The sequence below is a fragment of the Elgaria multicarinata genome, chromosome 1, assembly GCF_023053635.1.
Source record: "Elgaria multicarinata webbii isolate HBS135686 ecotype San Diego chromosome 1, rElgMul1.1.pri, whole genome shotgun sequence".
Classification (NCBI taxonomy): domain Eukaryota; kingdom Metazoa; phylum Chordata; class Lepidosauria; order Squamata; family Anguidae; genus Elgaria; species Elgaria multicarinata.
The window spans coordinates 57,477,336-57,498,107 of NC_086171.1; the positions used below are offsets into that span (position 1 = coordinate 57,477,336).

The 20,772-nt window shown below is 37.0% G+C and overlaps 1 protein-coding gene across 3 annotated transcripts in view; it reads right to left on the reverse strand.

Annotated features, from left to right (window-relative positions):
- Positions 1–20,772, reverse strand: part of TAX1BP1 (Tax1 binding protein 1) — a 49,311-nt gene that overhangs the window by 21,440 nt on the left and 7,099 nt on the right. For 2 of the 3 annotated variants that reach the window (XM_063128774.1, XM_063128776.1), the window contains exons 2-10: positions 17,515–17,698; positions 14,531–14,633; positions 13,855–14,042; positions 12,283–12,441; positions 10,756–10,904; positions 10,579–10,669; positions 9,427–9,612; positions 6,886–7,113; positions 5,387–5,533 (exon numbers count right to left, since the gene is read on the reverse strand). In XM_063128774.1, the coding sequence (XP_062984844.1) occupies positions 5,387–5,533; positions 6,886–7,113; positions 9,427–9,612; positions 10,579–10,669; positions 10,756–10,904; positions 12,283–12,441; positions 13,855–14,042; positions 14,531–14,633; positions 17,515–17,691 (1,428 nt within the window). In that variant the 5' untranslated portion in view covers positions 17,692–17,698. Of the gene's footprint in view, positions 1–320; positions 440–2,063; positions 2,158–5,386; positions 5,534–6,885; positions 7,114–9,426; positions 9,613–10,578; positions 10,670–10,755; positions 10,905–12,282; positions 12,442–13,854; positions 14,043–14,530; positions 14,634–17,514; positions 17,699–20,772 lie in introns of all 3 variants that reach the window. The other variant, XM_063128782.1, reaches the window with a different exon arrangement.

Consider the following 20,772-nt stretch of genomic DNA (forward strand, 5'->3'; position numbering starts at 1 on the left):
GTGGCTGAGAGTCCAAATGGTGCTCCCTCGTTCCCTCCTCCAGCTTTTTTTTTTCAAAAAATTACTGCCGCGGACACAAATTCTTGCCTTCTTCTATTACCCCCCACCCACATGGTTCCTGAAGCAGCTAGCTTCATCCTGCTGCACGGGGCAGGGTGAACCCTGTGACTATCTTTAGCTCAACCAGGATCAAGGACTTTAAGAACAATGAACTATAAAAGATACCAAATTTTAGCGGCTTTCAACTATGTCAAGTTAAAAGAGAAGAGTCTTTGATTACTCCCTAAAACTAGTTCCTTCCATTGCAGCCTCTTACTTACTGACAGCATCTGCTTGCATTTCTTATATTTCTCTGTTTTGACAGCAATTTCCTTATTCTTTTCACAATCTTGCTCCTTTTCTGAAAACTCCAAAACTGTATCAGGTGAAATGGGGCTAACTGTATATATTGAAGAAAAAGATACTATTTTGTTGTTGCTACTGCCGCTGAGTGGGAAAAGTACAATGAAGAACCCCAAGAACAAAACTGATTATATGTTTTTCAAGTATTATCTAACTGGTTACGTATTGATAGCATTATATTGAGGGGTTCCTAGAGTCATCACATTTCCTGTTCTTCAATAAGGTGGCAGAAACATGCTCAGAATATGTCACATTTTAGATGTAGAGAAACAAAATCTGTTTTTGCCTTTTGCAGGACAGGAGCTGGATGTACTTGGCAATAAAGAATTTAAATTGTCGGTATGTTAAGTGTAACTTTTACGAAGGAAGAACATTAATGTTATTAATTTTTTAGAAAAAAATTGCCAATGTCTAAAAACATCCATTCTAGCTAAACAAACTGGGCAAATATTCTTGCCTTCATTGTAATTTCAAAAATAAAACTACAGCTTAGTTCTGACCTCTGAACATCCATGTAACTCTCCTCATTCATTATCCTATGAAATTATCCAATGAAAAAGTAATGCTTATATGAATGCATAGTTCACAACAATAGTGATGATGACAACAGCGACAGCATCGTCTAAGTCGGATGGGCAACTTTTGGCCCACCAGATGTTTTGACTTACAACTCCCATCATCACTAATAATTGGTTATACTGGCTAGGCCTGATGGGAGTTACAGGGCAAAACACCTGGAGGGGCCCAAGTTGCCCACTCCTGGTCTCAGTGTACATGATGCAGCCACCTTGTTGAAGGTACAGTCTGATGTTAGCCAGTGACTGGATGGGAGACTCACCTAGGAACCAGATATATGCCATCTTGAGTTCCATGGTGGAAGAATGGAGGATATATACATTTATCAAATCAGTATTTTATATCAAAACAAACCCAATTGAACATTCCTCTCACTACCACCTGGAACTGGGAAAATGAAACTATGAGGAAACCAAGTAAGTGTTGCTGTGTGGATGGGGAAGTTCTGGCATGCCAGATGTGGACAAACCCTTGTCACACACGGGCACTGAAGTTAACAATATTTTAAGAGTGTTGAATAAAGCCAAACATGTAACGACTAGACAGTTCCGTGACTGATCAATTGTAATAGTCATACAGATGTTTGGTGAACTATTTCTGTGGTAAGAAAAATCTGCTTGGATTGTTTAAAAGACACCCAATTAGATGCAAGTTCAGAGCTAAATCTTAAAAATATAGTGGATTAGTTTCAAAAGTTCCCTACCCCCGGAGGAGACTCCTTCCACTGCCAGAAGGGAACTTTTCAATCAAAACTAATACAGTGATGACCACCGTTAGTTCAGGGGTCTATTCATGAAAACAATCTGCAATTCAAGTTTTCCAATTGCTTTCACATAAACAATTTCTGCATGTGCCTGCATGTGAGTCCGCACTCCCATTCCCTTTTGCAAAGCAGCCCCTGGCATCTTATAGAATGCAGTTTCAGAGGGTCCCCTCATCTTTGGGTGCAGCTTTTCCACAGGGTTGTCATTGGAAAGGGAAAGAAAAGAACTACATATCGGCCTATGGATCCTCTCCTCTCTCTAGTACTTATATATTCAAATCACAGTTTTATTTTTCTAACGCAGCATAGAAGTAAGTGATACCTGGAGATGTAGGCAACTTTTTATCTCCAGCCTTGATCACACGAATTTCACTTTTTGAGCCAGCTGCCAGATTCTGTTGCTTCCCTGCAATTTTCTTTATGAAAAAAGATCTTATTTATTTTGAACATGTCTTAGCCACCCTTGAATGATAGAATCCAGGATGGTGTATAAAAGTGTGAATAAAACTTTTAAAACATATGAATACAATATAATAAAAAGAAATAACCCTAACTAAATACAGCAACCAATTAAGCAGAATAAAAACAGACTGGAGCATAAAAACAGAGCAAAATTTCCTCAGAAATACCTGGACAAATAGAATGATGCTGGAGACCAAAAGGATTAGTAAATCTTATTTTTGAAAATTATTGTATTTTAAAATAAACATCTAATTGCAGCTGGATTTGTAAAACAAATCCAAATGCTGTTGAAAAAGACTCTGAATTTTATCCTAGCAAAGAAAAGTTTATTCGGAAAGGATTAACTGCCTTACAGTACAATATTATGCATATCTATGCCAAATAACTCAGATCAACTTGGACTTACAGCCAGGTAGTGTCATAGGATTGAAAGCCTTGAATATCTTGACATCAGGAGGCAAGAACTGTGCCCTCCCAGACTAAAATATAACCTTAGCTTCTTGGAAACTATTGAACTAATGTTAGCTTGCCCCCAAAGACAGCTTTATGGTCAGAGACTAGCACAAAAACAAAACGTCATAACTATCCATGACAAATGCATGTTACCAAATATACTTTGAGTTTGAAGTTTAAATATAGGCTGTAGAAATTGGGGCACAAAGGGAGGTTTATCTTCTATCATTCTTGTCAATAATCCCCTCCCCAAAGCTGCTAGGAGATCCCCTCCTGGGCTACTAGCAACTTTGAGAAAGGGACAACTTTCATCAGGTCCTCCAAAGCAGGTAAAAAGGTTTAACCTGTCTTTCTCATGATCTCACGCCTTCCGCAATAAACACTTACTTTTTATGTGCATGTTAATTCCTTACATGCAATTAATGTCACGTCTAGTGTAGCCCCAAGAGTGAGAGACCCCTTAGGAAGCCCAGGAAATAACTAAGTACCCACAAGACTTTCAGTAGTTTTTTTGTCCGATCAATAAAATATTATTCAACTTCTCTTAGACTAGGTTGCGCTGCTCTCTGAAGATTAATTCAGCGGCTTTGGGGGTGTTATTGGATCTAGCCTTAATTTAGATGCCCAAATGGCATCTGACACCCAAAGCACCTTTTGCCAGTTCCAGCTAATGTACCAGCTGGACAGAGATAGCCTGGCCACTTGTCCATGCTTAGTAACACCCAAACTAAACTATGGCAATGACCACTTCTGGAAACTCCAATTGCTGCTGTGGCTAGATTACTGATTGGTATTAAGTGTAAGGATCCTGTCACCAACGTTGGATCAGTTCCGTTGGCCTGTTTCCAGGAATGGTTTTAAAAGCTTAAAACCAGAACTTTGAAGACGCTTCTACAGTTTGCACTGCAAGATGCCCCCAGCTTCAGTTGCAAAGCCAATGATAAGTAGGAAGAGGGCCTTTTCAGTTTGTCTGAGTTTTTAACCAGCTGTGATATTCATTTTATAAGCTGAGATCTTTCACATAAGGCGATTCTATTTGGGATTTCTTTTAACTACTTGATGTTTCTGTCCTGCTGCTATTAGATTTGATTTCATATACTGTAATCTTAAATGCGGTTTTGTTATTGTGAGCTGCTTTGGAAATTTAAAATCCATATATAAATCCTTTAAATAAAGCAAATAGGAGAAAAAGCTGGCACACTGTAGGCAGTAAGCAGACCAGTAACAAATAACTGAGTGCAAATAACTGCCTTTCCATCACAAGGACAGTACGGAAAAGTAAAGAAATAAAAAGCCAGCCTAGTTTTTGTCTCTCACCCAGTAAGGAAAGGCAGGTCTATACCATCCCCAAAGGGTCACCTCTCTGTTCCTGCTTGCTTGCCACCCATTTGCTTAGAACCTTATTTGGCAGTCTTCCTACCTTCCTCCAACAAACTGCAAATATTTAATACCTTTTAGAGTAACCTCTAGCAAAAGTAAAGATATGGGGAGGGGAGGGGAGGCCAGCACTACTAGCCTTCTTATAATTTTAAGCTTTGCCTTATAAACAAAATGTTAACCCAACCCTGATGATTTTCCTCACTGGATGAGAAGTTATTGTAACTATTTATTATGAACTCATGACATCCCATTACCACTTTCTGTACTAGGTGTGTTTAATGTTATTTCTCTGCTCAAATCTTAATGTAATTTTGTGAAGTTAACAATTATGAATCTAGTTTTAGAGATACTACTTGACACTTTAGTATGAAAACTCTCCAAGAAACCAGAATACATCCAGGAAATCACTAGACAATAATGCACAACGGTTAGCATTCTGGATAAGGGTAACCAAGAAGTTGCAAATATGAATGGAGTGAATACTACACCTTGAAAAGTCAATACATTATACATGCATAGGGCTAGATCTATACTACTGCTTTATAGCAGTATTGAAGTGCACTGATAACTGCTGAAGCACTATCCACATTCCATATACCACTTTCAATGACCCTGTTCAGACAACATGCTAAGCCACGGTGGTTAAGCATTTTGAGCTAAACATTATGGCTTAGCGTGTTATGTGAACCATAACTTAGTGTGCCGTGTGAACCATTCCTAACCATGGTGATTACATAACCACGGCCTAAACACACTCACTAACCATTTGTTGCAAAAGAGTTAGCGGACTAAACATGGCTTAGCTGTTGTCTGAACAGGCACATAGTGTTATTCCACATTCGTAATGATTTGACACAAGGTGTAGATCTGGCCTAAGTCTAGTTTTTCAGTTGTGAATTTCTCTCTGCCCACTATGCCTAAGCTGGATCTTTTGCCTTAAGAACAAACTTGCACAGCTTGTTATAGTACCATGCTCCATAAGCTTTCTAGATGGCTCATTGCTAACCTTAAAATTCATCCAGCTTTGATTAAAAATTTGCCTGGTTCTACATTTTTCATTGTAAAATCCTCTATTCATTATTATTATTATTATTTATTTATATAGCACCATCAATGTACATGGTGCTGTACAGAGTAAAACAGTAAATAGCAAGACCCTGCCGCATAGGCTTACATTCTAATAAAATCATAATAAAACAATAAGGAGGGGAAGAGAATGCAAACAGGCACAGGGTAGGGTAAACAGGCACTGGGTAGGGTAAAACTAACAGTATCCTCCCGAAATAGTCAACTGATTTTATAAAATGATTGGAAGTCAGTATATATTATATATTTATGAATGATACTTACGGTCTGATCAATAAGTTTATTGACTTGTTTTTGCAGCTTCTGGCATTCTTTGAACTTTTCCTTGTAATGATCAGCAGCCATCTGCAAGCGGAGCTTTAAATCTTCAACCTCTCTGCGCAGTTCCTTCTCTACAACATTTGAAGTCTCCTTTACAAAAGAAAAGAAATTACTCCTCAAAATAGTTTATTAAAAAACACAAGTACTAACAAGACAAAGTGGATATAAAAATAAAACAAAAGTCAAGAAATTATAGATTCAGAGCTTAGTGGACATTTTTTCTCCTTTAAGAAAGTTTGCTTTATAGTGGAATAAAACTCCTGTCACTTTCAGGAGGCAGGGGGAGGGGAGACTGACTACAATTATATCCTGCTCTTTCTTTAACAATTGTGATTCAACTTACATGGAACTATCAGCTATTTTTCAGCTAGGCACTGACAAAATATATGCTCACTTAGCTTCAACAATGCTACAGTATGATGTGCTCTCAAACCATTTACTGGGCAAAGCAGCAAATCATATAACTCTTCAGGTAATCTACCAGCAGGAAATGGATTCCTTTACAGACCACATAATAGGTGAGAACTGCAACCAAGGTGCACAAATAGGGTTTTTGTATAGTTGACTCAAAAGGCCACCTAACATTAATCACTAAGGTATCATTGATGTTCTGTCTACCTTCCACTTCTTTTGAACTGACCAGCATTAAGCATACAATTCAATTGAAGGACAGATCTACCATCACATTCATGGATTTTTTTTAAAAAAAGAAATACTGCTGATTGTACTTAGATGATTACAGGTGTTCATTCATAAATGAACAAAAAAATCTAAGCATAAAACTGCATGCTTGTGGAATAAAGCTACAAGCGCAAAACTCTCAATTCAATATATTGTAATCTACTACAATAGTAGTCTTAAAATTAGCAAGCAGCATTACTTGCTTCAGCACTGCCAACTGCTTATAAGCCTCAATTAGACAGCCTGAGTTAGCCATCAGGCAAGGTGGACACTACACCAAATTAGGACATGATGCTTAATAGGATTCCCAAAATATGCCACCTCATGCTTTAATATTAGAACACAGAGCATTGCAAGTTCTCCAAATTAAAAGGAAATGCCTACTGTGGGGACATAGTTTAAAATGTTTTGTTCAAGAGTTAAAAGCTGCAGGCTTTACAAATGTGACTGTAGGCCTCATTTAACACTTGAATTATTTTATGCACTCATAGATTGGAGAATCTGAGTGGAAATTTTCCAAAGATATAGGGGCCATTTAAAGTTCTCAAAGTGCAGTGTAAAATACTTTTTTCCTCCAATGTAATCCAATTAATGTCTATTGGACTATTAGAGAATAAGTGGCTATATGGAATAGGTCTATACTATTCAATAAATATGAATAATTAATAACTATTCAAATAATTTTCTTTTACGTTATCTCTCAGAGAAAATTCATGATTAAATCTAAGAAAATTAAACGTAAGAACAACACAATCTTTTACCTGTTCGTTATTCACAACAGTGATTTTTTTAAGTTCAGCTAGTGTGTCAGTGAGCTGTTTCTTCACCTTCTCATTTTCTAGTCGAGCGCTATGAAGATCTGCCATAGTTTTATCACGGACATTTACTGCATCACTAAGTTCTTTTGACATCAACAGAGCTTCCTGTCTACTAGCTTGAATCTGATCCTCAGCTTTCCGAAGCTGTTCCTTTAAAATGCTTGCCTCTTCCTGGAAAGATTAAAAAGCAGAATTTTTAATACCACAACATTTGTTAGTCTATCTCCCATTTTCTTCAAATAAAAAGTAGCATTTTAAGATGCATTATTAGAACCATGCTTCTACCCTTTAAGGCAGCCTAAAAATCATTTTAAATAAAATAAAAATAACATTCTGAAATATCCAAGTAGCTATATTAACCCTAAAAGAATTCATTCTTTTTTCTCATCAAGAAGTATAAAATTACTAATCAGGTGGGGGTCTACTATGAACTACTGCTGAAGCTATACTAATATGTAATTTATAACCTCGTAAGATATAATCTTTGCAAGTGTCACAAATAAGAAGACAAACAAAATACAGTAAAACTGAATCACAATAAACCAGACAGCAGTAGCAGCAGCAACAACAACAAACATGGGCAAGTTAAAACATAGCCAACACACTTAAAAAATGGCAACTGTTTCCAGTGAATGCCTGGGCAGATTTGAATGGGTGTAGGAAGTCCTTTAAGTAACCGGGTCCCAAACTATTTGGGGCTTTATGAGCCAAAATGAGCCCTTTGAACTGGATCCAGAAATGCACCTGCAACCAGAGCAACTGATACAGAATTAATGTCACATGTTCATTTCACCCAGCCCCCACCAACATCTGGGTGACTGCTTTCTGTACCAACTGAAGTATCCAGACTCTCTTTAAACGCAAGTCCACATGGAGTTCATTATCTGAATGTACCAGTACATAGGTAACCAAGGCAAGATGTGATCTCTCGAAACAGGTTTGTATGTCAGCTATGACATACTCCTAGACACCTACACTTTCACAGTTAGAGCCAATGAGGAAAGCTAAGCTACAAACATAAACCTTCAGGAGGAGTGCAACTCAGTCCATGAACAGACTGATAAAATTCTAAACCCACAGTACCTCTGTCTTGTCTATATTAAGTTTCATCTTGTTCTCCTTTAACCCACCACAAGCTAGTCTTCATACACAAGTTCAATAGTTCCCCAACCTCCCTGAGACTTGTAAAGGGAAGAGAGCGGTAGACCTGGGTGTCTTCTATATCCTGAGGACACTGTAACCCAAACCTTCAGATGATTGCTCCCAACAGTCTCAGATAGGTGTTAAAGACCATGTGGGACAAGATGAAACCTTGAGGTACCTCATAAACCAAAACATGTGAGGGGCAGAATAGACATTCCCCAGCACTACTTTGAGACAGATCCTCTAGGAAGGACCAGAGCCACCACAATATCATACCCAATGCCAATCCAGAAGGATACCATGGGCAATTTTTGATACCACTAGTGAGAGGTTCAAGAGAACCAATGTTACAGTTTCCCGATCCAGCTCTCAATGTAAATCATCCACCAAGGCAATCAAGGCTGTTTCCATCCCCAAACCAGGATTACAACAGTCAATATCCTCCATGACCACTTGGAGCTCAGAACAATTTCTGCAACACCTTGCCTGCACCCCCAAAGTAGGTTAGATAATAGTTGTCACAGATTGGTTCCAAGCTTTATTTCTTTAGCAGAGGTCACACTTCCCCTATTAACCTCCAAAGGCCAGAACCATAAGTCCAACCCAGCCGCTTTTATTACTCATGAAAGGAATGGATTGAGAGGACAAGTGGTAGGTCTCAAACACCCAAGCATCTTGTCCACATCCTCAGGTTGCACAAACCGAAAAGTATCTATTACATGACCAGACGGTGTCCTAGAGCCATTCACCCCTGAATCTTAAAACTACGGCAACCAAGTTAGTGCAAATCTAAGAGATTTTATCTTAAAAACACAGCAGACTTCTGAAAATTCCACACCTGGTTTATAAATGTTTGCCAGCCTCCATTGTGACATGACACAGATTCAGAGCAAAGCTTGAGCCAAAAGTAGCTGATTAAGCCCAAGACACAGACATGCTTACTTTTACTAGAAAAAAGATATGGATACAATGCAGTGTTATGCAGTCTGGACAAAGCTACTGATGCATATTTATTGTCAGTCCCTTACATAACCTTGCTGCCAGCCTTTCCATTGATTTCCCCAGGTCCCTTTTTTCCTCTATTCACACTCATTAAAAAAAGGAATATTCATGACTAACAAAGTAATTTTCAACATGTTAACCATATTAATTTCATGATTATGCTATATGCAGAAGATAAAATATTATAAAGGTCTTGAACAAAACAATATAAACTTAAACTATCCAATATTTAAAAACGTAACACATAACTTGAAATACCAGGAATATTGAAAGGACCCAAAGAAAGAAAAATTGAAACCAATCTTAAAATCAAGATGTTTTCCAAGTCGCAGCAATTACCTTGTTTGATGAAGTAAGCAAGAAAGCTCTCTTTAACTTCTCCTTGTCAGCCACACATAGTTGTAATCGGCCAATCTCCTCTTTATAATATGCTATCAGATTATCTTTGTTTCCATCCAAATTCTTTAGTGTCTGAACCTCTGATGCTAGTTTGGTATTTTCAATTTCTGTGTTCTTCAGGTGTATCTGTAATAATACAACCCGCTCACATTCTTACTCTTCACATTTAATCCAAACAGCCCCCCAAAGAGAGATAGAGTATATGTGGGTTGTTTTTTTTTTCTATATTCACATTTCCTAGGTGTATATTTCATAATAAACCTGCTACTAAAAAAACTTTCTTCCTTTTTAAAATTTCACTTTAAAAGGTAACAAAAGAAAGGGACTTTCTTGGGTTGTGTCCAATGGTGTCTTTCAGCAAAACACTCCTGGCACACCAAATTTCTCCTTTGTACTTCAGTTCCTAAATCTGTTCCAGAAGGCATGCAGGAGAACAGAAGCTACCATTGTATGAGACCGACAAGTAAAATAAAAATTACAACCCCAATTGCACATTTGAGGCACTGGGGTGAAAAAAAGCCAGGAATGAGTGATGGTCCTTCCAAAGTGCCGTTTTGGCATTGGTGGAAGAGCAGTCACTGGCAAAGAGCTTTTTGCCACTCCCACCAAGTAGCTCTTTAGCCGATCACCACAGCCTACAATAAAATCGGTCTCCCAGGTTTGGACAACATGACAATCTGTTGTGGGCAAGAATAACTCTCCAACAAGCCACAGGTTCTCAGTATGGCTTCTTCCCAAAAAATAAGCCACCTTGTAGAAAACACTCCGGGTTTGGACTAAATGACAATGCATCAGTGTCTGATTAAGGTAAAGGATGGAAGATAAGGCAAAACAAGTTAAAGTACTAGACAAATTGTTTTTACTAGCCCCATATCTTCAATTTTCTGCTAAAGGACTATTGGAGAGGTATGCACAGGATTTCACCACCATGTCAGCACACCAGAAATGCTTAAGGGTTAAATACATGGGGAAAGAAAATCAAAGGTAATTTACTCTACCGTTATATACGTACAGCACATTGTTTACTATAATTCTGTCTAAAGTTATATTAATTCTAGTTCTCTACTATCTAATAAACAAGTTGGAAATTACCTTGTAAAGTTCCTTTTCATCCTTCTCTGTTTTCAATTGGCATTCAAGTTGTTCCTTTTCAAGGACTACTTTCTTGAGTTTGTCTTTCAAGCTATGGAAAAAATTAAAAAAAATCTTCAAATGTTTGCTTTCTTTAGAATAGATTTCAGTGTAAAATAAAATATATTATACACATACCTATCTAACTCTGTTTCTTTTGCAATAGCTTTCTGTGTAACTGTCATGATGTCTTCTTCAAGCTGGAGAACTCTAGAAGTAGCCTCGTCACATTTTTTCTTGAATTCTTCGTTTTCAGTTTTAAGAGTGTCTGCAGTTTTAAAGTTATCCTTATAAAAAAGAAAATGTGTCATCAAGAACACTTTATAGATACATGCATTTACAAATTCTAAACTATTTTTCCAGCTTTGCAGCAAAAAAATCCTATTTTTGCCATTTAGAAAGAAATTGGAAAGAAAAATAACCCATAGGATTCATGAGGTCTTAACAATTTGCACTGTTACCTTTAGATTCAGTGCCTAGTGGCACCCCCTTGAGCAGCAATTACTTCAAGTAAGCATTTTTTAACTATTGGTCAGTTTCACACATCTGTTTTGTAACTCTTTCCACACTGATGAGCAGCAATAACTGCTTTTCTGAGGTCCTCAGAGGTGTCTTTAGATTGTGGCATGACACGTTTCCACAAAACCTTATGGTGAAAACCTGATTCGAATTATTCCCTTTAATTGAGCTGATGCAACTAGGGTTTCACTTACTTTTGTACATACCCTGACTCATAAGTACTCATTGTTTGCCTAATTTATACACAATCTTATTTCACAAGACACAGAATTGGTTAATATAAACCCCTTTAGATATTTTAAAAAAGGACTGGTTTTGATTCATGAAGGCTATCAGGGTAACACAATGGAATTTACACAATTATCATTAGGGTTCACAAAGTTTTCCTCACCACCGTATTATAAAATAGAATAGATGTCATAACATGGTAGAATAAAAATGAACCTTCCAAGTATGTGTGTGTGTATAAAGTCAAGACATGAATATATGCAGCTCTTTGGATGAAGGAAGCAGCTCTCACACTGGTGCAGCTTATCCACATTTGGCAGCTGTTAGCAATGTCTCATCTCTCTCTTCCCCTCTATTGGCAGCTGCTTTTTCCTAAGATGAAAGGTGGTGGATATACTACCCATTTGCCTGCTCAGGGTAGAGCAGGAAAGGGCAACTGACACAAAAGAGAGTAACATAATAACATCTTACTGTACTGGCTATAAAATAAACGTGATTGCTAAAAGTACTGAGAAAGTGAGACATTTGTTAAAAAGGATCTTCAGCTACCACCACCTTTACTGGGTAGGAGGGATTCTGCTTGTTTCTTCTGTTCGACTGTGGAAGGTCTTGATTACACACATTCTCCGAATACTGGAAAATATGTAGCCACCTTGTTTATTACATCAATTAGTACAAATGCCAAAGGGAAAACTGTGTAAAGTACCTATGACTTTAGCTAGATATTATACTTTAAAAATGTATTTAGGACTTCCACTTGGCAAGTCCTGAATGGAAACAACCTTGGTATAAATACTTTCAAATGATGTTTGTGTATCTTATCCAATGCTCCCGATAGCATTAGAAGGTTTTGCATAAAGACTAAGCTTTAATTGGCTTTGAAGAGGCAATTTAGCTTTTATCAACTATAGAACTAACCTTTTGCTGTGCTTCAAGCTGATCATTTCTTTCCTTTTCATGATCAAGTTCTTTTTCCAGTCGTTCAATTTGAACTCTGAGCTGTACAGTTTCTTTTTCAAGACAAGCAGTTACCTTTAATAGTTCTTCTTTTTCCTTCAGGGTTTTTTCAATTTTGAACTACAAGACACCAAAGACAAACTTACCTGGTTGTTTTTACCCCAATACTATCACTGCATTACAAGTTCTGCATAATTTCTCTCATTCTCAAGTGGATAAAAACCAGAAAGGAGAATACCTGGAATATTTATTTAAAATCTGCCCACCTATATTCCTGCTCAACATTTTCAAATTCTCATCTACAGTTTTACCTCAGTTTAGCAGTAAGCACAGATGACTAATTAGAACTATAGAAAATATCAAACCAGCTGTTCAGAAAACTTATTTCACATTGCTCAAATATAAGCAACCCAACAATACTCTAAAAAGGATAATCATGGGATCCTTACGGACAGAATTGTCCATAAACAGAGGAAAACTTGGTATTGCTCAGTATGTGATCACTAACATATTTCACATAATTTCTTTCAAAATTGGGCAAGCTTTGCCTGTGTCATAATTTTCTTTATCCTAGCTACCGCAAACTGGCATAGATAAGAGACATGTCTGTCAATTGTTCCTCCCCCAAGTTCTTCCTGGCAACCTTGACAGTGCACAATTTCTTACATCTTCACAGAATCTGTGAAGTGGTTTTTAGACGAATTAAAACCAAACTGTTCACATGTAAAAACTATATATAAATGTGTATGTACACACACACAGCCTGTGGACAATGTGGCAAAGTTACATTAAACCAAGCTTTCTGTAGGCTTTCCAAGCATGATTAAGTCTCATCTGTTTCACATGTGCTAAGTGACAGTCAGGCATCTCATTTTAAGTTTTCTTTAAAACTCAGAGTTAACCCAGCAACAAACCATGGACAATTGTTAGGCTAACTCTGAGTTGTTTAACACCTAAACAACCCAGAGTTCTTAGGTTTGCACGTCAGAGAGCAACCTTGGAACATGGTGTTCCTGGGTTGCTAATTGAAAGCAGAAGTGGTGAGCATACAGGAGGTAGGGCGCTCATCACTTTGCTCATCCTTGGAGATTCCTGGGTTGAACAACCCAGAAATTGCACTGTGACATGCAACCCAGGTCACTGCTTTTTAAAGAAAACTTAAAGTGAGATGTCTGCCTGTTACTAGGACATGTAAGACAGATGGGCCCTAATCACACTTGGGAAGATGACAGAAAGCTTGGGTTAACAACCTTGGGACATGCCATTCCTGGGTTAACTGAAAGAGGAAATGAGACATATGCACTTGCTTTGCTCAACTTCAGTAATTCCTGGGTTACACAACCCAGGAATTGCAGCATGACATGCAAATCAGGTCTATGCATCAAGGTAGCTGGAAGCTGCTACTAGAATACAAGCATTTATATACAATATTCTTTTCCCACCAAGTTCCACATTACACACTTAAATTCTAACTTCACAAAAATTCAACTCCATAATCTAAATTGATGAATACTAAAGTTTGCCAATTCAGACCTCAAGAAGTCCAGCCTTTGTAGTTACCACCAACATATCAGAATTTCCTTCATCTTCCATTGTTAACAATTCTTCAACAGGAGAAGACGTTCGGAATTGAAAAGGGGTGCTTGCTCCACGGATCTCACCCTTATGGGTCACATAACAGAACTGGTAAAATTCACCATCATCATTTGGAAGATAATACCCTGATGACAAACAATTTAAAAAAACACATTTAGTTTTCATATCAACACATTTATTATAATCTCTGCAGCTCAGACTCTTAGTTCAATTATGCATCAGAACAGAAAAAGTGTGAATTGCATTACAGTGTTTTATTGTCCAGTATCTTCTGAGAGGCAAGGCTCAATGCTTCTCAATACAAAAGAATAGTGAGTTATTACACCATAATTTATACCTGCTGATGACTTCGTACAATAAATTGTGTTTTTATTACGGTTTTAAATTTTATATAGACACTCATTCTGTAGACTCATCCAGTAAACTCATCCAGGCATGATGTTATACCCTTGTCCAAAAAGGAAAAACAGCAGTGTAGAAAGTATTTGCTCTTCTTCTTCTTCTTCTTCTTCTTCAATAATTTATAACAAAAGATGTCTGGATATTTTTGAAGTACTAAATACAAATTTAGAATAAAAAGTAAACAGACACTCTAGTTTTAAAAATTATTTACCTTGAAAAGACAGCACACAGTTAACTGTAGATCCTTCCAGATAATTCTCTGGCATCGGTGACCAAAGAAATGTATAATAATCACGTGCAGTGCTCCAGCCAACCTAAAGTAAAAATAGCAAATGTTTAATACAATAGAAAATAATCATAGTAATTTCTAACAGTTAGCTTTCTGATTCTACCAGACACCAATACACTTAATATACAATTAACCGCTGTTGTGTTTATTTGTACACCTTATTTCAAAAAGTAGATCAAAAATACATTTTTTTTCCTAACTTAGGCCATGGCTAAACCAGGCCTATATCCCGGGATCATCCCTGTACATCCATATGACACACAGGGCATCTTGGGAGCAGGCAGGGACGACCCCTCCATTATCCTGAGATAATCCTTAGGTCTAGCTAAGACCTTAGATGCTGACAAAGTACTGAAATGGTACCATGCATTGGTAGTCCAACAGATCTGGAAGGCATAACTCTCATTAGCTTCAGACAGCATGGCCAATAGTATGACCGGCCCAAGTTTATCCAACTGAATGGACATTTGAACCTGGGTCTCATATCAGGAATGGCAGGCTGAAGTAATTTCTCATGAAGCTTACAGCAAACCTCATAAAGCAGCAGATCCAAGTCCTCAAGTGGAGATTACTTGCAAGTCATTTCTATACTTATGTGCAGACACAGCCTAAATGAACACCAGAAAAGGAGGGTGGGAAGAATTGCTGGTGTGCTTACTGTATAACCACTCAAGAATCCTCCACTGGTATCTGTTATTACAGACTGCAATCCAATTACATTATTTCTCACTCCTTTTCCAACTGAAGGCTTGCTTAGAACCATCAACACAATATTAGCTGGAAAGTTACACAACTACCATCGCACCTAACTTTAAAGTGCAGGCAGTAGCAGGAACTAGTGCCAACAAGATGATAGGCATTTTACTGCTGTATTCATTAACTTAATTGTTTCAAGCTGCTGTATAGGCAAGGCAAAGATCAGTATGAGATTCAAAGGCTTTTGTGTCAAAGTTAACATGAAGTTTCTATACTCATTCCTTACTCATTCCTTGCCCTGGCCATTCTCCCTTTCCATCTCTGTTCCCAATGAACAAAGAGATCTTGAGCAATCTTCATACATATCTGTGGATCTCAGACCAGAACATGCAAAACTCCAATGTCTTACACTGCCATTTGGCCCAACACTGCTATAAGATTGGGGATCAGCTGAAAGACAGTGTATTCCACAAAAAAGACTGTGCATAAGATTAAGAAAAACTAGAACTCAGGACACTTATGACTTATACAAAAATGACCCCTTTTTTGGCCTAGTCAATTACCAGAGATAGACATTCTTTAATCCAAAACTTTAAATTTGAACATTAAATGAGTCTTTATATAATTCCAGCTCTCAAAGAAGTAGCTGAATATTAGGTTCCTTTTTAGAATGAAGATCATGGCTGTATGCAAGAGAGTCATCAATTAACAAATTAAGAGAATATCCATATTCTAATCCTGACTCTGAATCAACTGTTTAAAAGAAGCTAGTTGGGGGTATAACAGCAGGTAAAGTAAGGGTGGTTAGAAGGTGGATCAGGATAAACTTGTAGACTTGAAGGATTTTGTCTCCCAGTTGTTTAACAATAGTAACCAAAAAACGACTCCCTTACCACTCTAAATTATACTGCTGAAATGAAGAAAGCTTAAGTTAACGAGGTTTGGATTTTTGTACAGAAGGACTGTGAGCTTTAGTACTCAAAACCAGTCCCTAGGCTTTCTTATTTTAAGTGTGTGACTTTTGCAGCAGGATCCACTGGTGAACCTTAATATTATACCAAAAAGCCCAAAGTAAATCCCACAAGCCTGAAGTCTGACCACCCCTGCAATAAAGAATCTGATAGAGCACACTTAGAAGAATGCACATTTCTTTGGAAGTAAGCCTTACTGAATACAGCGAGAGTTAGTTCCACGTAGACATACACAAGAGGATCCAGACACCCACCCACCCCAATTAAGGATTTATGGGAGTTTTAGTCCAAAATATCTGGAGTACACCAGGTTGCCTGCTGCTGTACTAATGAATCTATTACAAAGTCGAAAACACTAACAGAAATGCTTCTGAGAACACTGCAGTCAAGAAAGTACATTTCAACAGATATTAACCAGAACCTAGATTTGAAGGTATACAGAAGAGATACAAACTCCTGACTTCTTACACTTATTTCTGCTACTCCAAAATATTTTCAGTAGTACCCATTCAAGTTTAGAGGATTTTTTCCAAGGCAACTGAAAACTAAATAAACCTTTAAGAAATTAGCAGTGCAATCCTAGGCATGTCTATTCAAAAATAAGTCCCAATGAACTCAATATAACTAACTCATAGGTGAGTGTGCACAGGATTGCAGCCTAAAAGAATCAAATGATAAAAGCGCAATATGAGTTAAATCCAGGCTTAGTAATGTTTAGAGTAGACTCAGTGAAATCAATGGGAGTCAGGACTAACTTAAGCCCCATAGATTTCAATGAGTCTCCTCCAATTTTGACTAAATCTGGATTCAACCCTATATAATTAATGCTTCCAGGAAGCAAATATTTAGAACATTTAGGAAACTTTCAGGCAAATTACATAGCAAAAAGGAAGTCTTGAAGAGCACTAGAAACCACTTAGAATTATATTAGCTTATAAGAGTATGTCTGAAAACATGACAGACAATATCTAATACAAACTAATATAGTATTCTCTACTTAAAATCAGAGACGTTTAGCATAATAACTGTGAAAGCAATTTAGGACAGCATTATCACCTTAGAGGCTCTTATTCAGTAGCCGCAGAAGCTATTGTACTACCCCCCCTTTCCCCCAGCTAGTGGAAAGGGAAGAGTCAAAAAAAGGTTTCTTCCCCTTCAATCTAAGAAGGTTCATTTATTTTGGACATCAGGAATTGAATCATACATTAGAACATGCTACAAGCTTGCTTGCTTGCTTACCTTGAAAATACCAACCCAATCTTTTTGGTGAGGGCGTATATACGGAGTCAGAGTGTAATGGCACTCAAGGTGCACATTAGGAAGGTAACTTTTAGCTACATTTTGAAAGATAACATGTGCAAAGTTTGACGTCTGAAGGGTACTGCTTGAAGATGGAACTTCTTGAAAGGATGACATAGTTGTTCTGTAAAATAATGACTTTTTTTATTATTAAAGCCAACTTTTGAATTGTTGCAAAGTTAAAAGCATTGGACTTCAAAAACAGGAACGCTTAACATGAAATAGTCTGTGGTGTTCTCATTTCAGGTTTATTTAGTATCTACTGAACATGTTAGTGGGATGAAATGGCTTGGGCCACATAACATACACTACTGCATTGGCATTGTCTGAATAACATGCTGATGGGATTGATATACACCCATTTTGAGATGCAATACAGTAATCCCATGTGAGATAAAGCTAAATTTAAGCAGAAAATAAGATACTAAAGCTAAAGACCTCTGCATCACCCACACAATTATAAGCTCATATAGACATGCAGACTTGCCCAACCACTAATAGATAGCTGAGGTATGGATATATTCTCACTTCTAGGTTCTTTAAGAACCATTCTCATCAAAAATCTCTGCTGGACTCTGTATATATTGGAAGACTGGTTGATTCTGTCTGCTCTTTCCTCCTTTTCCTGCTGTCCAGTATGTTTTTGTTTAGTGTGGGTGTTCTTTTACCAGCTTTATATACAATGAAATACAAATTATGGGGGAGAGTAATGTGCATTATATGAGAGACAGTATGGTGTAGATAGAATACCTGCCCCCACACCCAAACCATTCTACTGGAAAATATCTGAGCGCTAGTAAGGAAAAATCAACACAATTTTATTCAATACTAGTGATACCTGCAAATTTTGGTTGAAAAAGCTATAGTTTAAACTGGAGAGGAAACTACATTCTTGATCAATTTAAAAGCAAGAATAAGAACTAGTACATTTCAGAATAAGCAAATAACACTTTGATTGTATAGCAAAATAATAAACACAATTAACTACTTGAGTACAAAGAACTGTTATTTTGGTGAGTTCCGAGTTGTACATACAATCCAAGTTATAACACTAGGCACATAGAAGGTCCCATCTATAACAATTGCTATATTAATTATATTAGGAGGTCCTTCCAAAACACTATTTGCAATACTGGAAGTCTGACCCTTTATTTATATATGATAGAACGGGAAAATATGAATTGATCTTTCTTTCATGTTCCAATTATAGCTCTGCTGTAATGGGTTAATGTGTGACAATGCAATTTGCCAAATTCTAGCATGCCAGACTTGTACTGAGAAACCGGTCTGGGTTTCACAGCGCTTGACAATCTCTTCAAGGGCTGCTGCTAGCAAATATAACTTTACTCCTTAAAGTCATTAAACATAGAAAGAGCACTAATATTGAACTTGGTTGAATTGTTTGGTGATGTCTGATACTACTTCTAATACTGTAAGCCAGTGGTTCCCAATTAGCTAAGAACTGCGGACCCCTTGTTTTTCAAATGCCAAGCCAAGAACCCCCTACTTTTGAAAATTTTGTTATCTCTATGGTAGTTATCTGTGTGAACCAATCTTTTGGACAAAATAAGGGGTAGCCCCTAATAAGCAAAGGATTTTAGGTATACTAAAAAACAGACCATAAAATTTGTGATATTACTACGCAAAAATTACAATGATTTAGTTAGGAATATAAAGACAAATTTAATTTTACTAAAATCTAGTTTACAATTGAACAAATTATGACATGTCTAGTAGCTACTAAACCTAAATGTGATGGGAGAAATCATGCCTCTTTTTGTCCTGAACCCTTCCACATCCAGTTCAATATTTCCTACTTTTAATCTCAAATCTGGATCAACATCAAGCAGATTTCTATGCTTGTTCTTCATATAACAAAATGTCAAAAATGTTTGTTCACAAAGATATGTAGAACAGAAGGGAACTAGGTGTTTCAAAGCTTTTTCACCTAACTTCTTATAATCAGGAAAAATCTTCACCCAGAATTGGTCCAGTCTATATTCTTTGAAAACTGATTTCAATGAACCATCACAAGTCACATCAACAAGTGCATCTTGCTCTTCCACAAATAGAGTTGTTAGTTGTACATCACCACATTCAAAAGGATTCCTTATTATTATTATTATTTATTTATTTATATAGCACCATCAATGTACATGGTGCTGTACAGAGTAAAACAGTAAATAGCAAGACCCTGCCGCATAGGCTTACATTCTAATGAAATCATAATAAAACATTTTCAGGATTAGGTGCAGGGAAGTAATCTCTGAAGCTAGTCACTAAATCACGCAGGTGCTTTCGCACATGATGTCACCGTTGAAGCAAACAGAGGAGGAAGACGGTGTATTTTCTTTTATTAAAATGCGGACCTTGCAGAGCTAATATGTGAATGGTGCCACGGACCCCCTGGGTGGGTTACACGGACCCCCAATTGGGAACCACTGCTGTAAGCAAAAGTCTTGCATGGAAAGACAGCATTACCACATATGAAAAATAGATATTCAAGTTTTACATCCCCTGTAACACAGATATTTATTTACATGATGATGTTTGATCAGGTTAAGCTGCCATTGTGTACTAGCTTTAACAATGACTCATTAATTCTGGCCAAAGTCATGCTGAGAGGTTGCTTCAATAAATAGATGAAGGTTGTTAACTTTTAGTACATATGCTCATTTTCTAGATTTTCTAAACATCTAAGAATGTAAATATTTTTGATTATTCAAATTGTACACTGGACAAATTGTTCTATTAAATTATGAATATTTTTGTAAAACTGATCATTCTTCAATTAAATAAATAGATAGTTATGCTAACAGGAGGAAACACCTTGCAATGGTGAAAACTGGTGAAGTTAGAGAAGCCATAGGAGCAGGAAGAAAGAAACATCCTTGGAACAAAAATAGTACAACTGCAAAGGAAATGTTGAAATAGATGAGTGGCTGTCAGCACAGAATGCACACTTGTTTGGATTACTAAAAAATATATGTGTTTTCAATATCTTTGTTTTCCCCTAAATTTAAACAATGTAAGAGAAGTACATGCTACTGTCTTTAAATTTTTACAACTATCCCAATAGAAATTTATACATAATTTAACATTAAAATCATTTTAATTTTTTTCCTAATTATTTGAGATCAAATGGCAGCGTTCAATGGGGTATTTATGCCTCCAATTCTGTTCCACAAGCAGTGGCTT